Here is a 27,496-nt window from a genome sequence, read left to right as displayed (position 1 = left end):
TAGAAAGCAGATACAGAGTTCCTTTTCAAAACAATGAATGGGTGAATTTCCTCTTAAAGCACGGGAAACCGGTCCTATTGTGTTTTTGAATCAGGGTAACTCACCTATTTCAATTTTTTATGATTAAATGCACACATATAGCTGATGATGCCAGCTGGTTATCAACACAAAACTATATTTTTATTACTTAAGTTCACATTATCATTGTTATCTGTGAGTATTTGAGTTAAAAAAAAAAAACTCAGAAAAGAAAATCAAGAATTAAAAACACTTTTGTGTTTAAAGAGAAACTTAATAATTACTACTTATTTTAGCTGAAACTCATCTTGTTTCTCAAATGTGTCTTGAAGAGTTTCTTTTTAAAAAAAATGCTTTAAAGCACATCTACAGCATGCCATACACCTGTGGGAAGCTTGACCAGATACCTGTGGGAAACCTATTGGGCTGTTGACTGGGGACCACAGTCATTACTGTTTGTGATGGCAGATTTCACCCTGCCACCCTTGATAACCTTCTAATGTTACTTGGCACACAACTCCCTTGAGTTTCCTCCTCAGCAACAACCACAGGTTGCCTTTTTATGCTTCCTCAGGTACTTCTTTCACAGCTTTTCTGTGGTCGACTCCAACAACACCATGTTGTGGGACATTCAAGAGGTTGAGATGCTGATGAATGGTTGGTGTCCCGGTTGAACATTTAACTGATCTGCAGCCCACTTCACAATGTAAAACTTCACATTTTATTTTATCTACAAATTATATTATTTTGTGTTGTTACCTGTGTCTTTTGTACCAGCTTTGTCTGCAGGCAGAGGCAAGGGTGGCCCTTAGCACTGTCTCACAGAACCAATAGTAAAGCCCCTCAAAGGGCTTTTTCTCTATTCAGAGAACTGGTAGTGCATACTAAAAGTCTGGTTTTATCAGTAAATATACCAGTCAGACCTTATCACTTTTCATACAAACAGAATGTTTAACAAATTGTTTTAGGGAGTGTTCATATGTGTAAATAAGAATGAACATGTGAAACACTAAAACAATAATGACACATCAGTTTCTGTGCCACTCAATTGAGGGTAATGGTCCCTGCCTGACCATAACTCTGGAGTAGCTCTTCCGTTATCTTCTGTTAGCGTCAGGTCAAAGCCCATGTGAAGCTTGTAGGCTTGATCAGTTTGAGTCCTACAGAATATAGATATACAGGAAAACAACTGCATTGTGTGGTTGTTTGACTTTGAAAGATTCAGGTTCACCTTTCTTCAGTCAGATTAACACATTTATGTGCTCTAAAAGTATGGATTCAGTCAGACAGACACAGTAACTGATTTTTTTTTCCTGGTATGACATATATGCTATAGTAAATTGTTGCAGGTGTATGTTTCTCACCAATCTTGGTAGTGTAACATGTCCATGTGCTAAATTATGTTTTTTTAAAAAACTTATTACTCTGAACTGCATCCAGTGGCAGCAATGGGAAGAACCGTGTGACCTGTGTGAGCTCAAAAAGCACTGATTAGTGTCAACACACATCACCCCCACACACATCACCAAACTCAAAGAATTCTGTGTGCTGAAGTTCATTTTCATAGTTTCACTTTGTCATTTGCACAGAGATAAATAAACAATACCTGAACATGTGTGCCTTTGTTAAGTCATTCCTTTTTGTTGTAGAGAATATAAAAAAAATGCATAAAAGAGCAAGTGACGTATACATCTTCTATATTTGTTTTTTTTTTTTTCTCCCCTGACATGGCCAACAATGGGGGAGTCACAAAAACACCAAACAAGGGTTAAACAAATAATTTATTCTCTTCTTATAGTTATATTCAAATCAAACTTAAGAGATGTGAACAGTAATATTTAACAAAATGTACTTGATAAAGTAAACCATCCATCACAAACTATATACAAAGATAGAAACAAGTAAACAGTGTTATGTGTGAGCATGGTGGTATTAATCGCTTTGCCCTCATGGTGTTTGTAGGGCATCATGTTAGGGTGTGGTTTCCGTGACCTGCTGAAAGAAGGAAGTGTGTGCTCTCAAATTAATTCAGATCTGAGAAAAAGACATTTTGCCCTCGAAACATCCTTAAATTTCTGCTGAAACAGAAAAAAAACAGTTTCAGATCAAGTAACAAACTGGTTGACTTTAGTTTCCTGTTAGTCATACCATAAAGTGGTTAGTTATTCCAACCACACTTCACTTCTGTTCCTGCATGACTCTCTATCTTTACAGAAGTGATAAACCTTTCAGTCCTAAAAATAATAAACAAAACCCTCTATGGTTAGACTTGTTCAAATATTGCTGCAGCAGCAGCTCAATTTACACCTTTCTGTTGAAAATTTCTGAGCATTTTGACTCTAAATATTACTGCCCAACAGGTTTACAGCAATTAATCTTTCCTCATCAACACAGTACAATGTCATTTCTGAAATACTAACTGCTCACTAAAACCCACAGAATAAGGAAGACATTGTTCACACAAGAATCAAAGGTCTTTGGCAACAATGTCAAAGACAAGCACGTGCTTGAAGATTTTGATAAACCTGCTTTTAAAAGCAGCTTTGTGTGTCATTTGTTTGAACAAAGCCAAACATTGAAAGAAGTGCATCAAGGTGAATGGGATGGGTGTTTGTTTATGGCACAATGGATGCATATGGACTTTGATCTCATGATGTATTGAAGAGATTAACACCAAAAAAAAAAAAAAGAAATCTGGAGGGGGGGGCATTGAAAGCAAGAGTCAAAGCTTTGTGGAGGCTCTAATGTGGTATCACATGTTGCAGCTCCACTAATTGTGGAATAACTTGTTGTAGAGGCCTAATGCACATTAACATATTAAAAAGTGACACGTCTTATTTTTCAGTTTTTAATATGTCAGAGCCCAATATAACTTTCTGATTGAACAGATTTTTTGCCTTTCAATTCAAGCAGTTTGCTTTTATAACAACGGTGACAACAAATAAAAAGACTACATTTTTCTGAGCACTTATGTTTGCAGTAATCATGCAAAAATATAAATAGGAAAAACATGGATGGTGGCTTGTGGTCATAAAATGAAGTCAATTCAAATAATGATAAAGTTAGCATTTAAACATTTACTTCCTATAAAGACAATATTTTCATTTTAAAATATTGATACAATGGAAATTTCCGGCCTAAAGACATTTGACTGCTAAAGCTTTGCTAATTTAACCCTCTGGTGCATTAATTATTTCAAAACTGTACCACATTTTTTTAAATAAAGTGTTTTACTTCTACAGACATGCACATTGATGCTTTTCTGTATTTTAATCTTATTTTAACTTTACTCAGCGTGTGGATTTTTCTATTTGATCTTTGAAAATATTTATAAAATAATATCTTGTCATATTAATATAATATGAATTTTCTATTAAAAACACCTGTACATTTTCTTGTCCTGTTTATCACTGACGCAAACTTGGTAATTACAATGTATGTCTATATAATATATCAAATGTATTTATTCTTTATATGTGGCACAGTATTGGTGACTCACTAATGTCCAATGAAGTTGCTAATGTATGATCCACACCCATGCATACGTTTAAAAACAGCCTTTAAATATGTGTCCTCTGTAGTGGACTCTCAAAGGGTTGATGTTGCCAGATCCCTTAGTTTTTTTTTGTTTTTTTTTTTCTCTCTCTCTCTCTCTCTGCATTTGTATCACATAAACTGAAAAAATGGAGACTTTCTTTTAATCCCCTATATACCAAGCCAGGATTAAAACTCTTTGTATACTGGGCTTGTTTAAATACAGACATGGACAAAATTGCTGGTACCCTTCGGTTAATGAAAGAAAAATTCACAATGGTCACAGAAATAACTTGAATCTAACAAAAGTAATAATAAATAAAAATTCTATGAAATTTAACCAATGAAAGTCAGACATTGCTTTTCACCCATGCTTCAACAGAATTATTTAAAAAAATAAATTCATGAAACAGGCCTGGACAAAAATGATGGTACCCCTAGAAAAGACTGAAAATAATGTGACCAAAGGGACATGTTAACTCAAGGTGTGTCCACTAATAAGCATCACAGGTGTGTACAATCTTGTAATCAGTCAGTGGGCCTATATAAGGGACTACAGGTAGTCACTGTGCTGTTCCGTGACAGTGTGTGTATCACACTCAACATGGACCAGAGGAAGCAAAGGAAAGAGTTGTCTCAGGAGATTAGAAAGAAAATTATAGACAAGCATGTTAAAGGTAAAGGCTATAAGAACATTTCCAAGCAGCTTGATGTTCCTGTGACTACAGTTGCACATATTATTCAGAAATTTAAGATCCATGGGACTGTAGCCAACCTCCCTGGATGTGGCCGCAGGAGGAAAATTGATGACAAATCAAAGAGATGGATAATAAGAATGGTAACAAAAGAGCCCAGAAAAACTTCTAAAGAGATTAAAGGTGAACTTCAAGCTAAAGGAACATCAGTGTCAGATCGCATCATCCGTCGTTGTTTGAGCCAAAGTGGACTTAATGGGAGACGACCAATGAGGACACCATTGTTGAAAACAAATCATAAAAAATGCCAGATTGGAGTTTGCCAAACTACATGTTGACAAGCCACAAAGGTTCTGGGAGAATGTCCTATGGACAGATGAGACAAAAATGGAACTTTTTGCCAAGGCACATCAGCTCTATGTTTACAGATGGAAAAATGAAGCATATCAAGAAAAGAACACTGTCCCTACTGTGAAACATGGAGGAGGCTCTGTTATGTTCTGGGACTGCTTTGCTGCATCTGGCACAGGGTGTCTTGAATCTGTGCCGGTACAATGAAATCTCAAGACTATCAAGGGATTCTAGAGAGAAATGTGCTGGCCAGTGTCAGAAAGTTTGGTCTCCGTTGCAGGTCATAGGTCTTGCAACAGGACAATGACCCAAAACACAACTAAAAACACCCAAGAATGGCTAAGAGGAAAACACTGGACTATTCTAAAGGGGCCTTCTATGAGCCCTGACCTAAATCCTATTGAGCATCTTTGGAAGGAGCTGAAACATGCCGTCTGGAAAAGGCTCCCTTCAAACCTGAGACAACTGGAGCAGTTTGCTTATGAGGAGTGTGCCAAAATACCTGCTGAGAAGTGCAGAAGCCTCTTTGACAGTTACAGGAATCATTTGATTGCAGTGATTGCCTCAAAAGGTTGTGCAACAAAATATTAAGTTAAAGGTACCATCATCTTTGTCCAGGCCTGTTTTATGAGTTTATTTTTTAAAATATTTCTGTTAAAGCGTGGTTAAAAAGCAATGTCTGACTTTCATTGGTTAAATTTAATAGAATTTTTATTTATTATTACTTTTGTCAGACCGAAGTTATTTTTGTGAACATTGTGAATTTTTCTTTCATTTATTAAAGGGTACCAACAATTTTATCCACATCTGTATATGGTGATGCTATTTAACATGGTCTCTGAACAGAGGGTTCCTCTTTATATACAGTTTTATCCTATATTTGATCCATAAGGCTGGTCATGTTGTTAAAGTGGAGCTACACTATGAGGGTGGTATTAGAGAAGAGAATGCTGTCTAAACTAAGAACCAAACTGGAAAGTCCTTCCCACCATCTCCACAACATGCTGGACAACCTCAAGAGCACTTTCAGCAATAGTATGTCATTATTTTAAGTAGCACTACAAAGCACTGCAATGCAGCAATTCCCCTCTGGGATTAATACAGTATTTCTGGTCTGATTTGATCTTTGAACTATCATCATATTTCTCCTTCAATTGTTTATGTTTTAAGTTGCTTTTGTTTTCACATAGTTTTACACAGTAACTCTAAACTCTTGTAATATTGCAGTGTGCCTGTCATAGTGTAGTAATATCTATTTATTAAGACTTGAAAATTGCATACTGCTTTCATATGAGTTGCAAAGCCAATTTTTGTACAGTAAAGGGGGTTGGCAAGAGAAAGCCAGATCACCAAACCAGGATGTGAACTTGGACAGATCAGCTGCATGGAGGAGCTGTAACCTCTATGAGACAGCTGCTCAACCAACTGTGCCCTGAGATTAGTGCATGTTTAACTACATATCACAAAAATTCATATCAGACAACCTCTTTATGGGTTTTAAATGCTGATCCTGATTTCTATTGCATTTCATACCGTAAAAAACAATAATAATAAAAAAAAACATTATCATGATTAAAGACTTGTGTGTTTGTAAAAATTCCGCAGTAATCATATATCTGACTACATATTCTCGTTCATATGGAAGCATTTTAGAAAATCATTTTATTGTGAAAATCCTTAACCGGATGTGTCCGTTTCTCCTTTCTGGACGTGATCGCGGACGGGAAGCAGGAACCAACTGAAGGGGGATAAAAGTGAATATAATGAGACTACAGTTAGTACGCTCATCGCTCGGCTGCTTGGCTTTCTGTGCATTATCCGCCTCTCGCAATAAAGCCCTAACACAAGCAGCAGCTGTATCACATCTTTATTATATGAGAAAAACTATGCACTATCAAACGGAGCAGAAAGGACAACCGAACTCCCCAGACTACCGCATTTATTTTAGTAAGTTGACTGCCGTCACGATGAAAGGAATAATGTGTATCCTCTATTGTATGTCACGAATTAGATGGTGAAAACCGGTAATTGGCTTGTAACCGCAGGTCCACCAGCAGGTTACTGTAAACGCTTAACCTTTTCGTTCACCATGTTTCATGGACGCCTTGTTCTGTTTTCCACTTATACGGTGTGTAAACCCTATTACACCGGACCTCAAATATTAGCGCGAAACACTAAACGGAGAAATAAGAGTAGAAGTGCATGCGCACCATCCTAACGTGTTGATACTTCCTCTTAGGGGGTCACGTGATGTCTTGTTCCTTTCAACGGTAAGGAAGTTTAACCACACTTTATAAAGGCAGACTCGTTTAACTTAGGCAGACGTTTATTTAGTCTTTAATGAGGAAAGCAGTTAAAGGCCGCACATTTTGATGGACAGCTTGAAATGGGCGGGGTTAGAGGGGTTGCCGGGGTGGCATTGCCCGCATCTGAAACCTGGCTGGATTCTACTGGTGATTGACAGGTCACTGGAGCGGGAGAACAAATGTCTTTCCACGCATGCATGGATCCCTAGTGTTATTTGCTTGAATTAAAATTTAAAGTGATTTCCTAATTAACCATCCTTTAGATATATTTGTCTGCACATTTCTAGAAGAGATTTAGTTTCAGTGTTGTGAAAGAGTAACTCACAGTTATAGTGACATAGCACTTCTAATCTAGTTATATGTTAACAGATTAGTTTTAAGATAATGTGGGGAAACCAGGTCATATTTAGTTTTCAGTTAATTTGTTAAGGGACTACACAATAAGTTGATGTGCAGTCCCTTAATACACTCACAGACCTCTGCCAAGCCATTGTAATTTTTTTATTTTCTTTTTTTCCAGTGATTCTGGGCGTTATTTTTGAGTTAGAAGCTCTTATGGCAAAACTCTTCCTATCGCTAGATAGTAAAGAATCATTAAAAAAATTCCTGGATCCATACAGGGGTCCAGTTCACCCCCAGAATCTGTTCACTTGTTCATTATTCCTTTTCTGAGATTTCCTAAAAATTTCATCAGACTCCATCTGTAACTTTTTGAGTTATGTTGCTAACAGACAGGCAAACCAACACTGCCGAATACATGATCTTATTACTACTGACAACAGTCATTTACTGTATCACTGGGTAATATATGTTTTTGTGTAATGCTTTTCTTTCTTAGAAACCTCTGAAGGGAAATACATATCACCATTCCATGATATTCCACTTATAGCAGAGCCACAGCAGGTAACTCATGTTTCCTAGCAGGGCTTTTGTTTTGGCTTAAAGTTAATATTTTACAGTAGGAATTTACCTTTTTTTTCTTCTTCATAGGATAATGATGTGCCGGCAAAAAAACTGAAGATAGAAAATAAGGTACCATCATATGCTGACAGTTTAAGTATTAAGGTTTGTTTTGGCATCTGAAAATGTTTACATCAACACAAGCTATACTTGTCTGTCTTGTTTACGTTTAGGTGCTTTATAACATGGTGGTGGAGGTACCTCGATGGTCAAATGCTAAAATGGAGGTAAGTAGAGATCTAACTTGTTCGAATATTTTAAGATAATACCGTATGATGCATTTTTAGATGGAATAATTCTCCTGCTTTATCTTTTACAACTTCTTCAATAAATTTGGTCTCATATTACAATGCTTATGAACACATTTTCTGACCTAAACTGTTCCTTTAACTCAGCTGCACATAAGTAAGTACACAGTAAATGCATGCATTTTCAAAATGGCTTTAAATCCCAGATTGCGACAAAGGAACAGCTGAATCCTATCAAACAGGATGTGAAGAAGGGAAAACTCAGATATGTTGCCAACATTTTTCCACATAAAGGCTACATTTGGAACTATGGGGCATTCCCACAGGTGAGGAAAATATTGTCATGATACTTGAAGGTATGTTGGTTCAGATCGCTTTTTCTAAAGCATGCCACTTTTTTTCTTTAAATATATATGTAATGATTAAATGAGTGAATGGTGATGAATTTATTTTTCTAACAAGTGTGAATCTTGATCATTGAATATTAACTCCCTTCACTGATGTATTATGTGTGATCAGTGCTATGAGACGACATTAAACATTTGCCTTTTAGTCATCACTCCCATTGTCTGTCATTTACATTATTATTTTTCATCTTTGGCAGCGGCTGTCAGATAATATTACAACTGAATCAGTTTTAGGTTTTTCTTTTGCTGCAGATAAAATGACTAAAATATATGTAAAATGTATAGAAAACAGACATGTAGAGTAATTTAATCTGATGTGAACAAACGTGTTTTAGCTATAAGCCATCATCCCTGTAAATTAAGAGAACAAGCTGAAGTAGTTATTTAGAGTAGGTAGGTTCTTAAGACATGGTGACATGAATTGTAGTCCAGTGTCATTTTGTCTTTGCAGGTTCGTGAGTGTTTCATTGTGTATCTTGCCAGTTATTAATTGTTGCCCTGAAAATTTGTATTTATTTGTTATTTTTTACATGCTAACGAACTGTTTCTCTGTGAAGACGTGGGAAGACCCAAACCACAAAGACAAAGAAACAAACTGCTGTGGTGATAATGATCCAATTGACGTTTGTGACATTGGCTCCCAGGTAATAGTGTTGTGGATGTGCTTATAGAGTTCACAGTAATTTTTATCTTTAAATATGAACTTTTAAATGTATCTGTAAGGATTTTAATTTTATTCCATTTGTTGACTTCTTCTTCAGGTGTGCTCTCCAGGTCAGGTAATCCAGGTGAAAGTGCTCGGCATCTTGGCCTTGATCGATGAGGGAGAAATGGACTGGAAGGTCATCGCTATCAACGCTGAAGACCCAGATGCTAAAAACTTAAACAGTGAGTTTTTTTTGTTTCTTTTGTTTGTTTTTTTTACATTAAACGTCTAAATTAGACATCTTCCTACTTCCTACTCTGGCCTTAAGAAAATGTAAAAAAGATATTGCACATCATTGCCAGTATTCACATACTTATCTGCTTGTTTGGAGCAAGTACAATAACTACAATGATTATAGGACACAGTATATTAGTGCTAATGGAAATAATGCAGGTTCACACACAACCAATCTTTACAATGTGTCAGATTTGCTTTTGACCTCTTGAGGAAAGTACAGTATAAGTGACCTCTGATTCAGCTGACTGCACATCTGACACAAAAATACAAGGAACAGACTCAGGCAGAACTCTCAGGTTATCACTGTCATTAACACTAATACAGTTTGTACCCAGTGGAGTTTTTATTGTCAACATGGTTTTGTTTGTGTTCAGCGTTCCTCTCCAAATGTATTATGTGTATCCTTACAGCTATTTTATTCCACCGAAGCTGTTTTAAACCAACTTTACAACCTGAAGTCTTCCATCACTCATTACAAATGTATTACATATACAAGCTTCATTATGAGGGTATTTTACTATACAAAGCTCTGTTTATGGATGTATTATTTTAGAGTGGACGGCGAGGAGTGGCAATGGTGAAGACAAAAGAGTGAATTGGAGCACTAAAATGTTAATCTGTGATAGTTTCACAGTAGTTAAGTTTTGAAACACAAATAAAAACACCCACAACTCATAAAAACATGTGACATTCACGGATTTTGAGTAAATGCAGCTGAGGTGCACCTCCGTGTTTAACTGCCTTGTATAGGCTGAGCTGACCAGCATTGCAGCCTAAACACTCCAGCAAGGAGAGACATTTCACACTTCAACAGATTTAATTTGCTTACTCTACCCTAGTAGCTTAGGCCTAAAAAAAAAGAAAAGGTAGAAGGGCTTGATCTGGGTCCCTAGCTTTTTACTCTATTTTTTATTTTTTATTTTTTTCAGGTATAGAAGATGTTCGTAAAAGCCGACCAGGTCACTTAGAGGCCACTGTTGACTGGTTTAGGAAATATAAGGTGCCTGACGGAAAGCCTGAGAATCAGTTTGGATTCAATGGGCAGTTCAAAGACAAGGTCAGTACCCTTGTAAATGGTTAGGACATGAGAGCTGCTGTACTAACGTTTGTGTTCTAGCAGCTAGAAATGAATTGCTCTTAGAGATTGTTTTTCCTTGTAATTTGCCGATAGGACTTTGCAGTCAAGATCATTAAGTCCACCCACGAGCTCTGGAAAGCACTTGTGCAGAAGCAAACAAATGCTGCAGGGATTGAATGGTAAGATTAATACAAAACGTGTATTTGACAATGGAGAGTGGAGTGTACATCCCTATCTTCACTTTCTTTCTTTGTTCAGCAAAAACATCTCCTGCTGTGATAGCCCTTTCCAATGCAGCGCAGACGAGGCCAACATTATTGTCCAGTCGGTAAGGACTTCTAAACCAGTTAAACACAGTTGATTGACACAATAATATGATTTAAATTTACATTGGGCCTTAGTTTTATAATTGTCATCATGATGAATTGATTCCTCCAGGCTCCTGTATTTGGTACCGCACTTTCAGTGTCTCCAGAGGGTAAGCAGATATCTGCAGTTGATTTGCAGTTCTGTAATACTGTAGTACTCAGATTTTTTTTGTAATTTTAATTATCTCTGAATCTTGTACAGTGGACAAGTGGCATTTTGTCTGAAGGCTGCTCACACTCCTTGGAAACCATCAAGACGTCTAATGAAACAGCATCAATCCTACTCTTCATAATTTTTGTATGGAGATAGGTTTATTTTTCATAAATACTGTCTCTGCAGCATAAAGTGCCATTTACATTTATTCATTTGATGAAGTAAAAGCAAAATGCTCAGTGCTCTTAGAAGATGAGCCATTTCAGATATCTCGTTTGATAATATTTAGTGAACAACCACATGTTGGACATCTGGTTGAATAATTGTTGGCGATAATTAATATAATTTGGAGGTTGATGATAAAAATGATCTGTAACATTTTTTTAAATTTCTGCTCAGTATTGATGTGGTTGATCGACAGATGACCATTGTATGAGACTAAATTTGACTGTACACCTGTAATCTGTTTATTCTTAGAGCCGCAAACATTTTATATAAAACAATAAGACATTAACCATTTTCTTTGGTAAATAAAAAGAAAAAAATGTGAACATTTCTTCTGTCTACTTTTTTTTTTTTTGTTGCTCTAATTTTGAATTTAACAACCTGAACATATGAATAAACGAAAATGACAAATTATTGGTTATTTGGAATAAAAAAATCAATTGCTTTAAATAAATATAAATTTTATTAAAAACAAAAACACCCACATTTCAGCAACATCAGGAATGATATAATAAACAGCTTTCAAATAAACTGCATCCAGTACATTACAATTCTTACAGTATTATTACCCATCCTCAATTCATTGTTGTAGCATACCAAACTGCGAGAACTAAGGGAAGCTTTAAAAAGTAAAATGGCAAAAGTCACACTTTTTTCTTTTTTTATACCTTTAGTGTCTAACTGCAAAAAGACCAAGTGTGTAAATTTGTATGAACTGCTAGCTTAACCATTGAGTAGAGCATATGAAATGCTCAAGTTAAACCAGGAAAGTCATTCAAGTAACTTTGACTCACTTCGAAATTATCTGAAGCATCTTCAAGTATGGCTATGCTATAACCCGCTATAGCTTCTGGCACCTTGGGTTTCTCAACAACCTGCTACTGTAGCTGGGTCCTGTACAATGAAATTCAACATTTTTGTGTGATTTAATTTACAAAAAAAGGAGAGAAAATAACTAAAACTTCTACTAACTGAACTAACATCATTCTATAACTGTAAACATTGCTGTGACAGTGAGTATAACATTTACAAAAACATCTTGGATAATCCAACCATTTTCACTCTGCAAACTTGGAAAAGCCCAAAGGATTTTTTATTTTTTATTTTTAATTTTTTTATTTGATGAGATATGAAGAGCTGTGGATCAGTTTGACTAAACAAAGAGAACCAACATGAATATCAAAGGGTGAGTTATACTCCTGAAATACAAATTCTTGGTATATACAATGTGGCATAATTTATTTTTATTTTTAACACATATACATTATGTTTAAATAAAACATTTTTGTAATTCTCATACTTCTGAAAAATAAATGAAGTGCTTTCAGAAAATTATTGGGTGGAAGAGTGGGGTGAGTTGTTACAATGATGTGACTTATTCAGTTACATTGCATCAATTAAATGGGATAGACAGGGAAGAAATTACTTTGTAACTGTTTAGTGGTTATAAATACATGAATCTATACACAGACACAAAGATGTGCAACAACATAAATCACTGCCCTGGTCTTGTCTCAAAAACAATCACCATCATTCCCTTTTGTCAGCTCAGTGCATATATGTTCAGATTACCTTTAAAAGAATAGCATCATCTAACTAGCTAAGCTAAGCTACGCAGAGATTTGCAAGACAGAATCTTTTATTTTTCTCGAAGAATGACTTTTCTCTGTGAACCATATTAGACAAGAATGCTATAGGGATTCAGGATGCAATGGTAAGTCCCTGAATGTAAAAAGACGAGATGAATACAGATGGCAACAATGTACACATAATTAGTTCAAAATGTCCCTGATTTTACAGTAAGAGCAAAATTCATGTAGTACTTTCATAGCACCCTGAAAGTAAAGAAAATTAACTTTAATGCCTTTTGGTGGCCTAAACTTTCAACTGTTAATTACATCTTGAAAGTAATATACAAATGACAAAAGATATGTGAAGTCCTATTGCCAAGCTAGTTTTGAGGTATATGACAGGTTTATTCTGTTCATTATTTAAAAACTTTCTCACTGCCTAAAGATTCTCACATTGTACATTTCTAGTAGGTTGAATAGCACCTTATGAAATAAAAACTCAGATAAAACCCAAAGAAATTAAATGAAGTAGGCTGTCAGCACTCTTTACAACACAAAATCGATAACAGTAAATCCAAAAAGGGAAATTAATTTACTGTACAAATCTTACCTGTTTATTTTACATTTAGATTACAATAGGAAAAAAAAGATTCCACAGCAAGCCAGCTGCCCTCTGAAACTGACACTGAGCTTACCCTGTTTTGTGTTCCTCAGTGTTAAAAAAAACACAATTACTGAGCACCACAGACATAAAACTACTTGTAATATTCACAAAGCAAGTTTATTCTGCCAACCTGCTATAAGGAAGATTAAAAACAGTTGCTGACAACAAAATGATTCCAGTAAATAAAACAAGCATGTATTTTCTTTCTCAAAATGTTTAAAAATGCACCATAAGAGTGGCTCAACTTTACAGCATAAATGCCATCGGTAAGTGATAGAAGCACCAAAATGATTTAAAAGTTGTTTTGCATGTATTTTAAAACACTTTTGTGGGTTGCTCATACAACCCCTGCAATTAATTCATGAATGTTACATCAATGCAGAATAGCCCATTTTTTTTAAAGTATTATCAGACAATTGACCCTAATGATTAAAAAGTGCTCCAAGAAACACAGACTTCCCAAATATTGTGATGCAGATGAGTACAGTTGATTTATATTTTTGATGTAATGCACACGGAAAATGAGTGTCACTCTTAGAGTGTGTTTTGTCTTTAGTGTGAAGGCATTTTAATTAAAATAAATGGTGATAAGTGCCAACTTGAGCACCACGGAGGTTGTCACTTACAAAATCAGTGTTTTATGTCAAGATTACATCCCCAAAGTTTTGTGGGAAAAATAAACTCACCAAAAAAATGAAACTTTGTTTCCAGCTAAAATAGATCCTTGTGTATCAGACTGAAAGCACCAGAGAATGTTTATTTTATTATAAATTTTTTTTGTATATTGCAAAAGTTACCAAACAAAAATAAATACATCAATACTAAGTTGAAGTAGTAAAGCTCAGTTGTTAAGGAGGCGAAAGACCTGAAGTGGAAGGTGATTTATGCCTGATCTGATCATATGTTCCTTTTCCCACACAACACAAGGCTGCTAAGAGGAACTGTGAACATTTGGATCATAGCACCTTCAAGTTGTTTTCTACATAAACTGACTGTAAGGCCCTGTGACCTTGGTGAATGCATATGGAGCTGTACTGACATATGTGTTAGTTGTGTGTGATGAGGAGCCTTCCATTAGTGCCTTGATAAAACGCTTGTATGGAGGCTCCCCTGTGGTTTCTGACGGCTCAGAATGCTCACGCTTCACCCCCTTCTTGCTGCCCTTGCTTGGAGTCCCCTCACCACCATTCCTCTCTGCCTCCTCCTCCTTTTCTCTAGCCTTCTCTGCCATCTTGGCTTCCCACAATGCTAACCCATGCTTTGCCTCATTCAGATTCTTGTGCTGGTAGAAGACTAAGGAGATGCGTGTTGGGTGGTTGCGATCTGGGTTTTTAAGGGGTGTCGTGGCATGGAGCTCTCTTTTTGCACACTCAATAAGGACTGACCCATGACTTGGTGCCACAGCCACACCACCAATGTCAGGATCCAAAAAGTTGTGCTCATTGTCTGACCATATCTCTGGTTTTTGTGGGGTTGGGTTTGCCTGTGGTGTTCCAGGCTCCTGCTTAATATGGGGGCCCATGACACCCCCATTAGGCAGACCTACCCCTGTTTCAGGGTTTAAACACCCATCACTTACCTGCACAGAGAACATCTGTGTGCAAGGCATACCCATCTCTGTCTTGATTTGCATTTGGAAAGGATCCTGTCCTTGGGGCAAAATATTAGGGCTTTGAGGCAGGTAGGGATTTGAATATTCTCCAAACTGATTGCCTTTGCTCACTGCAGGTGTGTAATCTATGCCTCCATGGGCAGATGGTGTTCGTAAGAGTGGGTCAATAAACTGAGCATCTGAGGTCCTGTTAGGACCATAAGGGCCATAAGGTCTCATGAGTTGAGCTGGTGTGATGGCATTGTAGCTATTGACTTGTAAACCTGGCTCACTGTATCTTGGTGGATAATTGACTTCATAGCGTTGATGTACAGCATACTGCTGATCTGGATAAAGCATGGGCCGTTTCTGTCGATAAACGTCCAGTTGCTTTTGGTTTGGGGTGTAGTATGGGTGATAATTGTCAAGGGGCATTCCTCCATTACATTGGTAACCTGGGTATGATCCATTCATGTAAGAGTTTGGTGCATGGAGTGGGGATGGGTAAGGGTTGGCTGGTGTTGGTAGCTGAGGGGGATACATACTGCCTGGCTTGGAAGTGCTTGGAAATGACCCAGGCTGGTTGGGAAACCTAGTGAAAGCAGCATTTGTTGAGCCAGGATATGGGGGAAGTATGCCTTGGTGCTGTTGTTGTTGTAGTTGCTGTGGATGGACCCCAAGAGGGTGTGATGGATGACTTGACTGTAGAGTTGCGCCCAGAGCACCAGGAATAGGTCCTGGAAAACCAAACCATGAAAAAGATGAAGACCTATTCAGCAGTGAAAAATGTCACACATGTCCAGCCATTTGACACTTTTACCATTTTGTTAATTTTGTTTGGTTATTTTGACAGTTAATTGTATTGACAGTAAGTCCTTTAAAAGATGCAACATATTCAAGGAGCAATTTCTCAAAGGTATCAAAAGAAATGTTATCCTACCTGCCAATGGAGTATTCTGTACAGTACTCTCATAAGTGCCAGCTTTTGACTTGGCCAGGTTGGCCTTTTCTGCCTTATCAGTGGAGCTTTCCAGCATAGCATTCTTGTTGGCTGCTGCCTTTTTTGCATCCAGCTTTTTTTGCCGACAAGACTTGGCAGGCTCCGCAAGCATGCGCACCTGGCGACGGAAGGCACTGAGTACTTGGATGGCCCCTGACTTAATTTTTTCCTGCTGGCCTTCTTCACTCCCAAATTCATCAGTGCTGGAAGCCTTATAAAGAGGTAAGACATGGAGCTGCTCATCTTCTGGTATCTTCCCAATTTCTCGGTTATCCTCTCTTGTTAATGTGCACACCTGGAAAAAGTTAGATGCCCAAGGAGGTTAAATACAATTATTTACAGATGTGGCTGGTATTAAAAACAAGGTATACCAATGGCTGCAGTCTCTTATTTCATTTTCATTTTATTTATTTAACCAAGAAAAACCTCATTGAGATTAAAAGTCTCATTTAAAAAAGTGTCCTGGCCAAGACAGCAGCAAACCAAGTTACAAGTCCCAAGCAGAATAGCAGCGGATCCTGCAAAACCCTTTTTGGGAAGACTTAAGGAACACTACAAGATCAAATCCACAATGACCTAATGGGCTCGACACATGGGAGGCGATGTCGCTCCTTCTCCATTCATTTCCTATGGAACCCGCTTATTGAGGCGAAAATCGCTATCCTCCTCCAGCCAAGCAACTGGCGACATTCGTGCATGTGAAATGTTGCGCTCGTTCACGTAGACGTGCACACGGGGCTTGCGACGCGACACAAGAAAATAGAAAAATGTTAAATTTTTGTCGCTGTCGCCTGGCACTACAGCCAATCAGCAATGGGCTTCATGGACCGACCAATGAGAGCAGGCTAGACAGCACAGTCTGCAAACACTTTGAACATGGAAAAATGGATCATTTTAGCTTAATAAAAGGCAGTCGCGTGGCGCCAGAGTGAATCAGTCCAAACATAGGTTCTGGATTTATCTCGATCAGCATTGAGGTCCATCAAATAATGATATTCACGATCCTGTTTCCTATTTTGTAAACTTGGATGAACCCAGGGTTGTCTTTCTTTTATACGGTAAACAGCAAGATTTCTGTTAATTCGTGCAAAATCTTCTGACTCTCCATCTGTCATACTATGTCACATCAGGGACTGGTTTGAAAATGTCAAAATCCCCACCAATATCATAACCAATCAAATTTCTTAGAGAAAAGCGATCTTAGAGCGGGATGCACGGCACTGCTGCCATCTCTGTCGTTTGTTGGTCCATTTCACCCTGACTCATCAGAGCTGATTTGGTGGGATTGGTTGGGTTGTTTTACTGCACTGAATGATTGTGTATTTTATAATTATGAAGGAATCTATCACGATCTGCAACAAAATTTATGTTTTTTGTTTTTTTTTTTGCCTGCAGTTTACTCACCATCCTTTATGAAATTTGAATTCTTTAGTTTTACATGATCTCCCTAAAAGACAAACAAACTAAGCACTAATCATATATTGCTGCACAGGGGTTATGTTTACCAAATATTTTCTGTCGACCAGTTTGTTTTGGTTTTTTTTAAACGGTGACGGAAAAATCTGAAGGCAATTCACACCTCTGACCATTTGGTAGTGAGTGAGCATATTAATTAGCTATTATCTGGGCATGATCATGTTGGCTTCACTTCTAAAAATGACCACTATGGGTCACAGACCAGTGCAGCTGAATCACTGGTGCAGAAGGAGTGCATGCTGTGGGAAACCCTCCAGCTGAAGCGAGTGCTTGCAGGATCAGGAAACCCATCATCCAGGGAGTCTTGGCGACTTCTGATCTCTTCACTTAGAGAAATGTTCCCTGATTTAAAAACGCTGGCTGAAGTGGTGCTTGTAATTTCAGTCTCCAGTGTAGCAGCACAGTGTGGATTCATCCTCCAGAATATCAAAACAGCCATATCATAGAGTCTGAGGCAAAAAGTCCAAAAACTCATGACAATTGCCTCTGCAGCAATACCACTTGAGACATTTGATCAAGCACAAGCAGGCGTGCAATTCAAGTCCATGCAGGAGGAAGGTGTGAGACTGTGCGTTCAGGTCACAGCAGGTAATCTCTTCATATTTTAAGTGCAATCGTTTAATTCAATTGTTTTTATGTATTTTTAGAACCTTATCAGTCAAAATGACAGACAAAGAAAAAGTCTAGTGCAACTTGACTATCACCTTGGTGGAAGAACAAATTACAATCAAAATATAGGCCCAGCCAGACTTTGTCAACTTTGCTTCACAACATTATTTTAAAAGTATGGTCCCTAGATTAAACTTACCACAGTGCTGCCACCCTGCATATTATGGAGGTCTCTGTGGGAATGGGCGCAGAAGTCCACACAAGCAGTGACTCCAGAGAAGGGCCGACCTTCCTTGAGTCCCAAACGACAATCTGGTGCTCTATGTTCATGCTCCACCTATGACCATGAACAACAAGAAGTAAACATGAACAAGACATTCAATGATTTTTGAGGGTCACTAAAACAGTACAAAACCCCAGTAGATGTAGATACGTTTAGAAACATCTATATATATATATATATATATATATATAAATGATATCTATTAGCTTGACCAGTAATTGCTGAGTCAGTCTTATCTTTGTGCTGGTCAGATTTAGACACATGCAGCACTGGTTCATATCTTAGAAATAGATTTTTGATTTTCAAATGTTTAAATGGCATTAGAACAGCAGAGAAGCTTTTCTCCAAGTTTCTTTAAGTGTGTTGAACCTCCTTAAAGATATTCAGACTTTAGCTTCCTAGGTATATAAAACATAAGTGAAGCACTGATAAAAACACAACATATAAATCTGTCTCTACAGTGATGTCTGACTGACTGATGGAAATCCTGTATGTTCCATTCTGTTTTGTTTTTTGTATTTTTCATATGAGCTTTTAGTCAATTCAGGTTTTGTGTTGGAGAAAGACCATGTAGACTATAATCATCTGGGACAACTTGTCACCTTACCTGATTATCACAATATTTATGTTACATTTAGCCTTACAACCCATTTTTTTTTTTTTTACATGAACCAAACTGACTTTCTGGAAACTCAGCTGTTAAGTGTAGTCACAGACTACTAGGAGGACGATTCAATGAGTGAGTCATTTGGTCAGCAGTACCTATTTTATCTTACGTGCTACTAAATATCAGTCATGGGGCTTGTACAGTAGGTAACATTCATCATATCTTTGGGTGTTTTGGCTTAGTTAACCCTAAAAATTGAGATTATGCTAAGATAAGCAGAATCCCAACAGTGATAAGTAAACCAAGGTTTTCAGACTCTGAACAGCTGCATCTCCAAATTAAAGAGACAGCGGTGGATCTGAAAGCACATATTTCTGACTAATAAACAAAATGAAAAACAGAAAAAAAAACTTTTATATTCCCAAACTAACTCACTAACAGAATGTTTATAGCAAGAGGCAGAAAGCAACACAGATGTTGCAACAAAAGCCAAAGTGAAAACTGGGTTTTAAAAAAATCAAATAAAAATGGAAGTTAGTATCACTGATGCGTCGGTTCATGAGTAGATCTATTATTAAATACAGAAGATATCACTGTTATTAGATCAGCTGGTAACTAATCTTGTTTGAGATTTATATTAAAGATTCAATATAAGCAGTTAGAAACAGGTTCCATCCTGGCCAAATTCAGCATTTACATTTGTTCAGACTAAAGAGATTTTTTGGAAAAACTGCAACTACTGACCCTTATAATTATCGTCTACGTGTTGTGTTTAGTTCTAACATGAGTCTTTCAAGTCTAAAATAGAGTAAACGAGTGCATAACAGACAGCACAGTCAGATGAATTAGGAACATGTCTGGCAAAACTAAACCAAAATTCTCTTTAGAAATGTGTAAATTTGACTGAAACTAAACAAAATTGATCTGAAAATTTGATCACGTTTTCCACAAAGGGAGCATTTTCACTATGTCTTTCAGTTACAATAAATAACTAAGATGTTAATGGATGTGGAAAGTGAAGCAATCTATAATGTCAGACATACCTGGTTTCCATAAGCTTCAGGTGCCATAGTTTTATACAAGGGAGCCAGTAAGGTTGCTAAATTTTGAAAGTTTTGCTCAATTTTCTCTTCCTGAAAAACATTTTCAGTAATAAATTAGTAACTTTGTGCATTACATTAATGTAAAAATGATGCACACTATAAAATAACATCTTTAATCTGCAAATCATACCTCTCTCACATCATCTATTTGTAGCTTGAATTTCCTTGGGATTTTGCTTCGAGCAAATTTGCAGCCATTGTAGTACATGCTCCAGGAGCAGCCAAAGGAGAATGATGCTCCACAGGCTTCAGGATTTAATCCCTGGCATGCACAGGTCCTCCTGGAAATGGATAATGCATAACTTGTCAGAGATATTGAAAATCTAATTAAATAAGATTAAAATAAATGTGTTAGATGTTGGAATTATATAGTGCTGTCACTTACTCTTCATTGAAAGCACAGCGTCTCTGGGTGAGAGCTCCATGTTTTGTTAGAGTTTCACTTAGCTCGAGGTAGAGGCGGTCAGCCAGACTATGCTGGATGCCCTCCCAGACTAGGATTACAACAATGATGCAGGCCGTATCACATCTGTGACCGGTGCGTTCGCGTACCAACACCAGTAGTTTTTCTTCAACGCTAGATCGACGAATAACCTGAAGCATGATAGATAAAGAAATATTTTCACACAGAAATATTAGAAGGACAGTCAAGGGCAGCTGATTTTCCTACATATGTCATGTATTAAAAACGTAAAGATAATTCATACCCATTTGGCTATGGGACATCCTTGCGTACTTTTCCCTTCTTTGCCGGTGTAAATTACTTTCTCAATCCTGATTGCACGGTCAGTTAGGCCAGACCTTCAAAGCAGAATAAAGGCATTTAAAATAAAAAAAAGTACACAGCAGTAATATAACACTGCCCATCTTTATGGTAATAGGTTTTTTAATTTTTGTTTAACCTTTTTTCCATCATCTCCCGTATGGCAGAGACACTTGGGGCCGAGCCCAGATGAGTGTAATATGGTCCCTCGTCCTTCTCAATAATTTGTTCTATATTCAGTCAAGTAAAACATGTTATTATTTATACACTCCAACCAAGCAATCATTTTCAGCACCAATATTGTAAGACTCACCAACACAGTGGCAGGATGCTATGTCATATTGAGTTTTCATGGGGGTATCCAAAAGATTCTTGATTGGCGTATCTAGTAGCTTCACAGGAGATTCTATAAAACTTTGTAGGAGTTGTTCCTTCTTAGGGGTGGAATCAAGTGACTTTTTCAGAGCAACAGCGGATGAGGAATTTGCTGATGATTCCATTCTACCCATACCAGTGTTAGTTGATAGGATTGTAACAGACCCTGAAGATTCCACCTTGACTTTATTTGATGAATTGACAACTAGAGATTTCTTCTCAAACACAGGTGAGAGCTGGTATTGCCTCAGACTTTGTTCCATAGAGGCCAGAATGCTTCCCTGGTTTCGGTTTTGATCGCACAGGGATTGTTGATTTTCTTGCTTGATTTTAATTCCACCCATGCCTGCCTCTCGCATCTGTATCAGCTGCTCCTGCTGCCGTGAAGCAGGCATATCAAATCTAGGTCCATTTTCCATTTTCACTGCTCTCAGAGGTTGTTTGGGGTCACTAGAGCTGTGAGGGGGATGAAGTGGACCCTGCCGCTCCTGCTTTTGTAATAGGTGCATGCGCAAAGCTGCATGCCTCTGAAAATCGACATGGGGACCTGCAGGTCCCAGAGGTAGTCGAGGTCCCCTTTGGAACTGAGTGCAAGAAGTCTTCAGCTGCTTTTCAGCTTTGGGATACATTTGTGCTGCCACCTGATGGTTTAACACACCTTGTGGTAAGTGAGGTTGTGATTGTGAAGAGGTCTGGGGGAAGTCCACATGGTTGGGCTTGTGGTAACTGTTGTTTGGTTTCTGTGGTGGAAATGTCTTTAAGTTTCTACTGCCTGAGTTCGGTAGACACTGTCTTTGATGTTGTTTTGGTTGTTGTATCATTGTTGTGTCTGTTGTGTCATTGTAAGTGAGTGCATGGTCACTGTGCTGCATGTCGTGGTCGTTGGGTTGAGCAGAGGTGTTTCTGAGAGACTGGTTGGGCTGAGGGTGCTGACCTGGGGGAGGCTGACTGTGAGGTCTGTAATTTGGAGACAGCTGTTGCCCTTCAAATTGTGGTGGATGGGATAGTGGACGTTGGAGATGACAGTGCTGTTGTTGTTGCTGTTGCTGTGTTGTGACAAACCCAGGTGACAGTATGTGCTGCAGGTCCGTGTCTTTGCATAAGTGCTCTGATTCTGTCTGGGTGTGGTAGGGGTTATCTGTTTGCTGGTTTTGAGGGAAGTTTTGCTCCTCATGCATTTTCTGGGGAAAAGGTTGTTGCATTTGGGGTGCTTTATGATTTGACTGCTGCCACTCAGGGGCAGTGTTGTGCTGCACTGAAGCACATTGCATCTGTACTGGTAAGCATTTTTGTCGTTTCTGCTGGAAGCTGTTAGAGTCTTGGCTACTGTCTATGAAAACCCCATGTGTCTGGAATCTCTGCACTTGATTTGGCTCCAGTATCTGGCCCTGAATCTGGGGGTTAGTTGTCTGGTGGTCTGGCTCAGGCTTAACAGGAAAGCCTCTCCACATGTCTTGCTCTTGAGCCTGTGATGACGGGCCACTTGTTGGTTGCTTCTGGGAATGTGAAGGATTCGGTTCCATCCAGGCTCTCTGATTGGGCTTTGAACAAGACATAGGTCCTCTCTGCTGTGACGTGCTTGCTATGCCATTTTCTAACTGAAGGTGTTGAAGACCAGGCCCTATGTGTCCAGTACCATTGGCTCTATGTTGTGTCCCAGCCTTGTCTTGAAATTTCTGCATTTGAATCCCATACTGAAGGCCTCCATCATTGCCATGCTGCAGAATTTGATCAGATTCAGATTTCTCACTCTGCTCTATATCCTGTATCCCAGCATTGGAAAAGGATTTGTATCCATCTGCTTCTGCTGCTTGTAGAGGATTGCTATTCTTCAGAATAGGGCTGTGGTCAAACTCCTGGTGGGCTTTCATATATATTCCTTGAGAATGTGTGTCATCTGGAAAACACTGTGCGCCATTTGCATGTTGTTGGGCACAATTGGCATTTGTTGGTGGGGTCATGTCAGGTGACTGCCCCACAGCAAGCTCCTGACGAGAATAACACGGTGGTCGTTGCTGCTGATGTTGTTGTTGTTGCTGGTGGTCTGCTCCAAAGTTGCTGGAGTATCCATTTACAACATAGCTGACAGAGTTATAGTTGTTGCCCCTCTGAGCGTTTAGAGATGCACCAAGATGCTGTTGTGAGTTGGGCATCTGTGCTGAATTGGGCAATCCTGAGGTTAGAACAGGGGGTTGAGCACCTTCACCGGACAACTGATTGGCCAGTGAATCATTGACAGTATCCATATGTGACCCTGAAGTTTGAGGCGCAATTAACACTTGCTCAGGATAATACTGAGACAAAGTTTTTTCTAGCAGATCACCTGGAGTGCCTTCTATGGTTGAGGAGGGCGATATAGCACCATTTTGAACTTGTTTATTTCGTGTTAGACGAAAAATATCTCCATTAGGAAAATTACAGTTCCTTTTATCTAAACTGATCTCTGTTTGTGGGGAACTGCATTCAAACTCTGATGCTTTTGTCAGTTCAGGAAGGTTGTCCACCAAATTAGAGCTGGTGTCACCATTTCCTTTAATTTCAACATCTACTTTCTTTTTTTTGTGATGGGGAACCAATAAGGACTGTTCAGTGAATTCATGATTCAATTCCCCGTTCATCAAACCACCATTCATCTTGTAAGATACTTGATCAAACAACCCTTGTTCTGATGTCGGAGTGCTGCAGTTCTCTCTTTGCCTCTTTATGGATTTGACACCTGTGCTGGGCAGGTAATGCACTGGGCTTGAGATCCAGTCTGTGTTCCCAGTGATTTGCGGAGAATCCGGGCCTCCATTCTGAAGTTTGTGAGAGATGTTGCGAGATGTGCCGAATTGTGCTAGCATCAGACTTTCTTCCGTCTCATGTTTGGCCTCTTCTGTTTCCATCTGGCTTGCTCAGAGTCCATACACAGGGCTGCCCTCTGTCTGTACTGCAAAACAGAAAACAGTGAAGGAAAATATTCAGTTTGATCTATGTGTTTCAAATGCAGTAAAGTATACTATGCAAAGCACCCTGCTGTCATGTTAAAATTATTTGTTCCCGCCAAGAGAACAAATAGTGAATAAATTATGTGACTGCACTCTTATTGATGCTAAGTCATGGACATTTGAACTAAGGCAGAGCAGTGCGAAAACAATGCTGTCCACTATAGACCAACCAGTTAATATTGAATCATACATAAAGCACTCCTACACACAATTGTTGCTTCAGTTAGTAAATGAATCCTGTTGTCACCTTAGTTATTTTCACAGCTCCCTTCAAGGCAGGACTGATGTGGCTTTGCATCATTACATATATCAGTTTTATATATATTCTTATATATATATGTATTTATATATATGTGTGTGTGTGTGTGTGTGTCTTAAAGAGAGAAAGTCCTTTTAAGCTAATTAAACCAATCAAATTCAGAAGCAAGCAAGATGGTGTTAAGTAAGAGGGAAACTTGCAGTTTTTACACTGAATCCCTACAGACAGGCAAAAAACTCTCCTGTAGAATTTAAGTATGATGCAATGACACTATGTAACTATAGGCTCTGTGATTCAGTCTTTCTCAAACATAAACCATCCAGGTCAGCTGTATTTGTCACATTTCTCTTTGTTTTATTTCTAACATTGCAACACAGAAGTGAAAACCAAAACTTCAGTCAATGAATCAGCCGCTTCCTCTAACATACAGGTATGTGTTTGAATTTGGTTCCTAGATTCTGGTATCATTGAATTTACACTTCACTTCCATAAACATGATTCCAGTAGACTATTGATTTATATCTGCCATCCTCCATTATAAATGCATGTCACAACCGCATTCTCTGCAAAACCACTGCAGTGCACAGGTTCAGAGAGCTGCAGTCTAATCCAGCATAACTTTTAGAAGTCTGTTGCAGATGCCATAGGATGTGTAGCTGATGAGCAGCAATAGGAGTCCTGATTAAATGTTCAGTAAAATCACAGGTACTGGACATAGAAGCTGGTTGCTAAAAGAGAAAAAGTAATCACAGATTACACAACGTTGTTTGGTCAAATTTGTATTGTGTATTTGTTGGTGCCAAGATTTATTTCCACACTGCCTAAGATATACAGTGTCTGTTCAGCCTGCAGCGCTAATCCACGTTAAATACTGTAAAGGTTACCATCTTTTTAAACAGGCTTACTTCAAATGATCAAATGTAATTATTCAGCAATGTCATGTCATGTTTCATTTGACATGATTCTGCTCTATTATTGTGCCTGATTGTGACATCTGTAACTTGTTACAGGTACTTATAATTCTATTAGAACAGCCGTTGTTTTCAAGAGATAACTTTTGTTAAAGATGACCATATATTTAAAGTTTCCATTTAAGCTATAATAACTCAACCTTTTTTCATTATTATTATTTAAAAACAATTATTATTTCAGTATGGTCATGAAAATGTTATCTATTGATTTCTGTGCACCAACATGGTTTATGCTTTTTTTTTACTTAACTTTACAGTCAAGCTGGGCTGAAGAAAAGATCAAGTTTGTTGGGTCCATCAGCTCCTATGCAAAGTTTTATGTTTCATAATTGTTTAAAATTTTACCATGAGCCTAGACTGGACTGCACAAATGGATAATGCAAGCTGGAACATCTATTTCCTGTTTTTAATCACTAGCCTGCTCAAAAAGACCACGAATGAAGCAATTAAAAAAAAAAAATGTAGTTTTGGCCTAGTTCCCCATCTGGACTGAGACAATGGAAAATGTCAAGACATGCTCTGCCATGGTTGGCAAGCTGGTTAACATAATGATCTCCTTCTCTGTGTCAGTCTTCCTTCCAAGGCATTAGCAGGCTTGCAGACCTCCAAAGTTTAAGTGCTAAATCTCCCACTAACAAGCCAAGCTGTTACAAGGCTGTCTGGAAGCTCCCACCATTGTCACAACAGAGCAGCCAGCTGCCTGTTAGCAGGTGGAAAATGAAAGCAGCACAACAAAACTGAAGACAGCCTTCAGGTCGATGGCAGCAGAGCCTCTAAGGTGTGTTTTTGTTTCCCCTGGGTGAAGCAAGGGTGTCCCATGTCTCAGAAATTCCTGTCCTGATATCTTTACTAAAAATTACTTTTTGCCATTATCTGCAATGTAGAAAAACTCAGTCATATGTTAAAGAAAATTATTAAGAAAAACTAGTTTACACATTTTCTATCAACACGTGTGTGACTGTTATAGCTTTCGTAATTCTTAAAGATTATTCATTTTACTTGAATCTTTTGTCAATCACTTAAGTCAGTACTTTAATGAAAACAATATTAACGCTTCCTACTTCAGTCAGTGAAATTGTAAGTGACCAGTGGAACCTAACAAGGAAGACTTGGGTAACAAGTGAAAGAATTATGTAATATGCCACACTGGAAAACAACTAATATTACACCAAATACCTTTGTGATTCAGTAAAAAATATCTCAATTTAAATGCATAATTAAAAAAGAAAAAAAAAAAAGTTTAATAATCTTATGTGTAAATCATAAATTACACATGACCTGTTTTAAAAGAATTTTTCTTATCAGTGGTAGGGCTCATAAGTGCCCCCAAACCACACCTCCTGGTACGATATAGACTATTTAGTGATTATCATCAGTATACACCATATTTAAGAGATTGTAGAGCTAATAACTAAATTTAATTTGAATCTTGACAATCATTAACATTCTGTAGTTGCCAATTTTTTTTTTTTTTTTTTTTTTTGTTTTCCCCCAAGGATCTGTGAAAACATTTGTGTACAAATAATTCAGTATATATATTAAAATACACACTTGAGAAATTAGAAGTAACTAATGCTGCCATCTTTTTTTTTTTTACTTATCCACATATACAAACATCCTTCAGAATGCATCAGTGGAGCAAATAAATTCCTCTTTCCAACCCCATGTGAATACTCCTTTGTTTTTCTGGCCCTCAGTGCCGTTTGTAAATCAGTAACAATGTCAAGAGGTGAGCATTGGTGCTAAGCTGCTTACAGGGCCGCTCCATTCCTTTGGGACACTCCAGGATTTACAAAGCACCGAACGGAGCCAAGCAGCTTGTCACAGTTGGATACACCCACACTGACAAAAAAAAAAAAAAAAAAAAATCTTTGCAAAACCAGAACAAAGCCAGGGATCCCAGCTGTGTGCACGTCTATCCAGGCTTCGTGCAAATGTCCAAACACACAC

General features: G+C 38.0%; 2 protein-coding genes across 3 annotated transcripts in view; one reads left to right on the top strand and one right to left on the bottom strand.

Annotated features, from left to right (window-relative positions):
* The first annotated feature begins 6,298 nt into the window (after nucleotides 1–6,298).
* ppa2 (inorganic pyrophosphatase 2) lies at nucleotides 6,299–11,618 on the top strand. Of its 2 annotated transcripts, XM_041982729.1 has the most exons (13): nucleotides 6,416–6,545; nucleotides 6,838–6,868; nucleotides 7,743–7,807; nucleotides 7,895–7,936; nucleotides 8,038–8,091; nucleotides 8,319–8,438; nucleotides 9,077–9,163; nucleotides 9,281–9,407; nucleotides 10,392–10,519; nucleotides 10,634–10,719; nucleotides 10,799–10,868; nucleotides 10,979–11,018; nucleotides 11,111–11,618. In XM_041982729.1, the coding sequence occupies exons 5-13, from the start codon at nucleotides 8,050–8,052 to the stop codon at nucleotides 11,131–11,133; spliced, it is 723 nt and encodes a 240-aa protein (XP_041838663.1). In that variant the 5' UTR covers nucleotides 6,416–6,545; nucleotides 6,838–6,868; nucleotides 7,743–7,807; nucleotides 7,895–7,936; nucleotides 8,038–8,049; the 3' UTR covers nucleotides 11,134–11,618. The 2 variants fall into 2 exon arrangements, with proteins under 2 accessions (XP_041838662.1, XP_041838663.1); XM_041982728.1 differs by lacking the exon at nucleotides 6,838–6,868 and having other exon boundaries at nucleotides 6,299–6,545.
* Nucleotides 11,619–11,685: 67 nt separating this feature from the next.
* Nucleotides 11,686–27,496, bottom strand: part of tet2 (tet methylcytosine dioxygenase 2) — a 29,930-nt gene continuing 14,119 nt past the window's right edge. Inside the window, exons 2-10 of the mRNA XM_041982727.1 lie at nucleotides 21,268–24,258; nucleotides 21,094–21,184; nucleotides 20,899–20,992; nucleotides 20,577–20,785; nucleotides 20,322–20,472; nucleotides 20,132–20,221; nucleotides 18,398–18,535; nucleotides 16,054–16,408; nucleotides 11,686–15,850 (exon numbers count right to left, since the gene is read on the bottom strand). Coding sequence (XP_041838661.1) covers nucleotides 14,502–15,850; nucleotides 16,054–16,408; nucleotides 18,398–18,535; nucleotides 20,132–20,221; nucleotides 20,322–20,472; nucleotides 20,577–20,785; nucleotides 20,899–20,992; nucleotides 21,094–21,184; nucleotides 21,268–24,214 — 5,424 coding nt within the window. The 5' untranslated portion in view covers nucleotides 24,215–24,258 and the 3' untranslated portion in view covers nucleotides 11,686–14,501. The remainder of the gene's footprint in view (nucleotides 15,851–16,053; nucleotides 16,409–18,397; nucleotides 18,536–20,131; nucleotides 20,222–20,321; nucleotides 20,473–20,576; nucleotides 20,786–20,898; nucleotides 20,993–21,093; nucleotides 21,185–21,267; nucleotides 24,259–27,496) is intronic.

This window comes from Melanotaenia boesemani, chromosome 4 (genome assembly GCF_017639745.1).
Source record: "Melanotaenia boesemani isolate fMelBoe1 chromosome 4, fMelBoe1.pri, whole genome shotgun sequence".
Taxonomy (NCBI): Eukaryota; Metazoa; Chordata; class Actinopteri; order Atheriniformes; family Melanotaeniidae; genus Melanotaenia; species Melanotaenia boesemani.
Note: the sequence above shows the minus strand (reverse complement) of the source record. Positions and strands in the feature narration are given on the sequence as shown.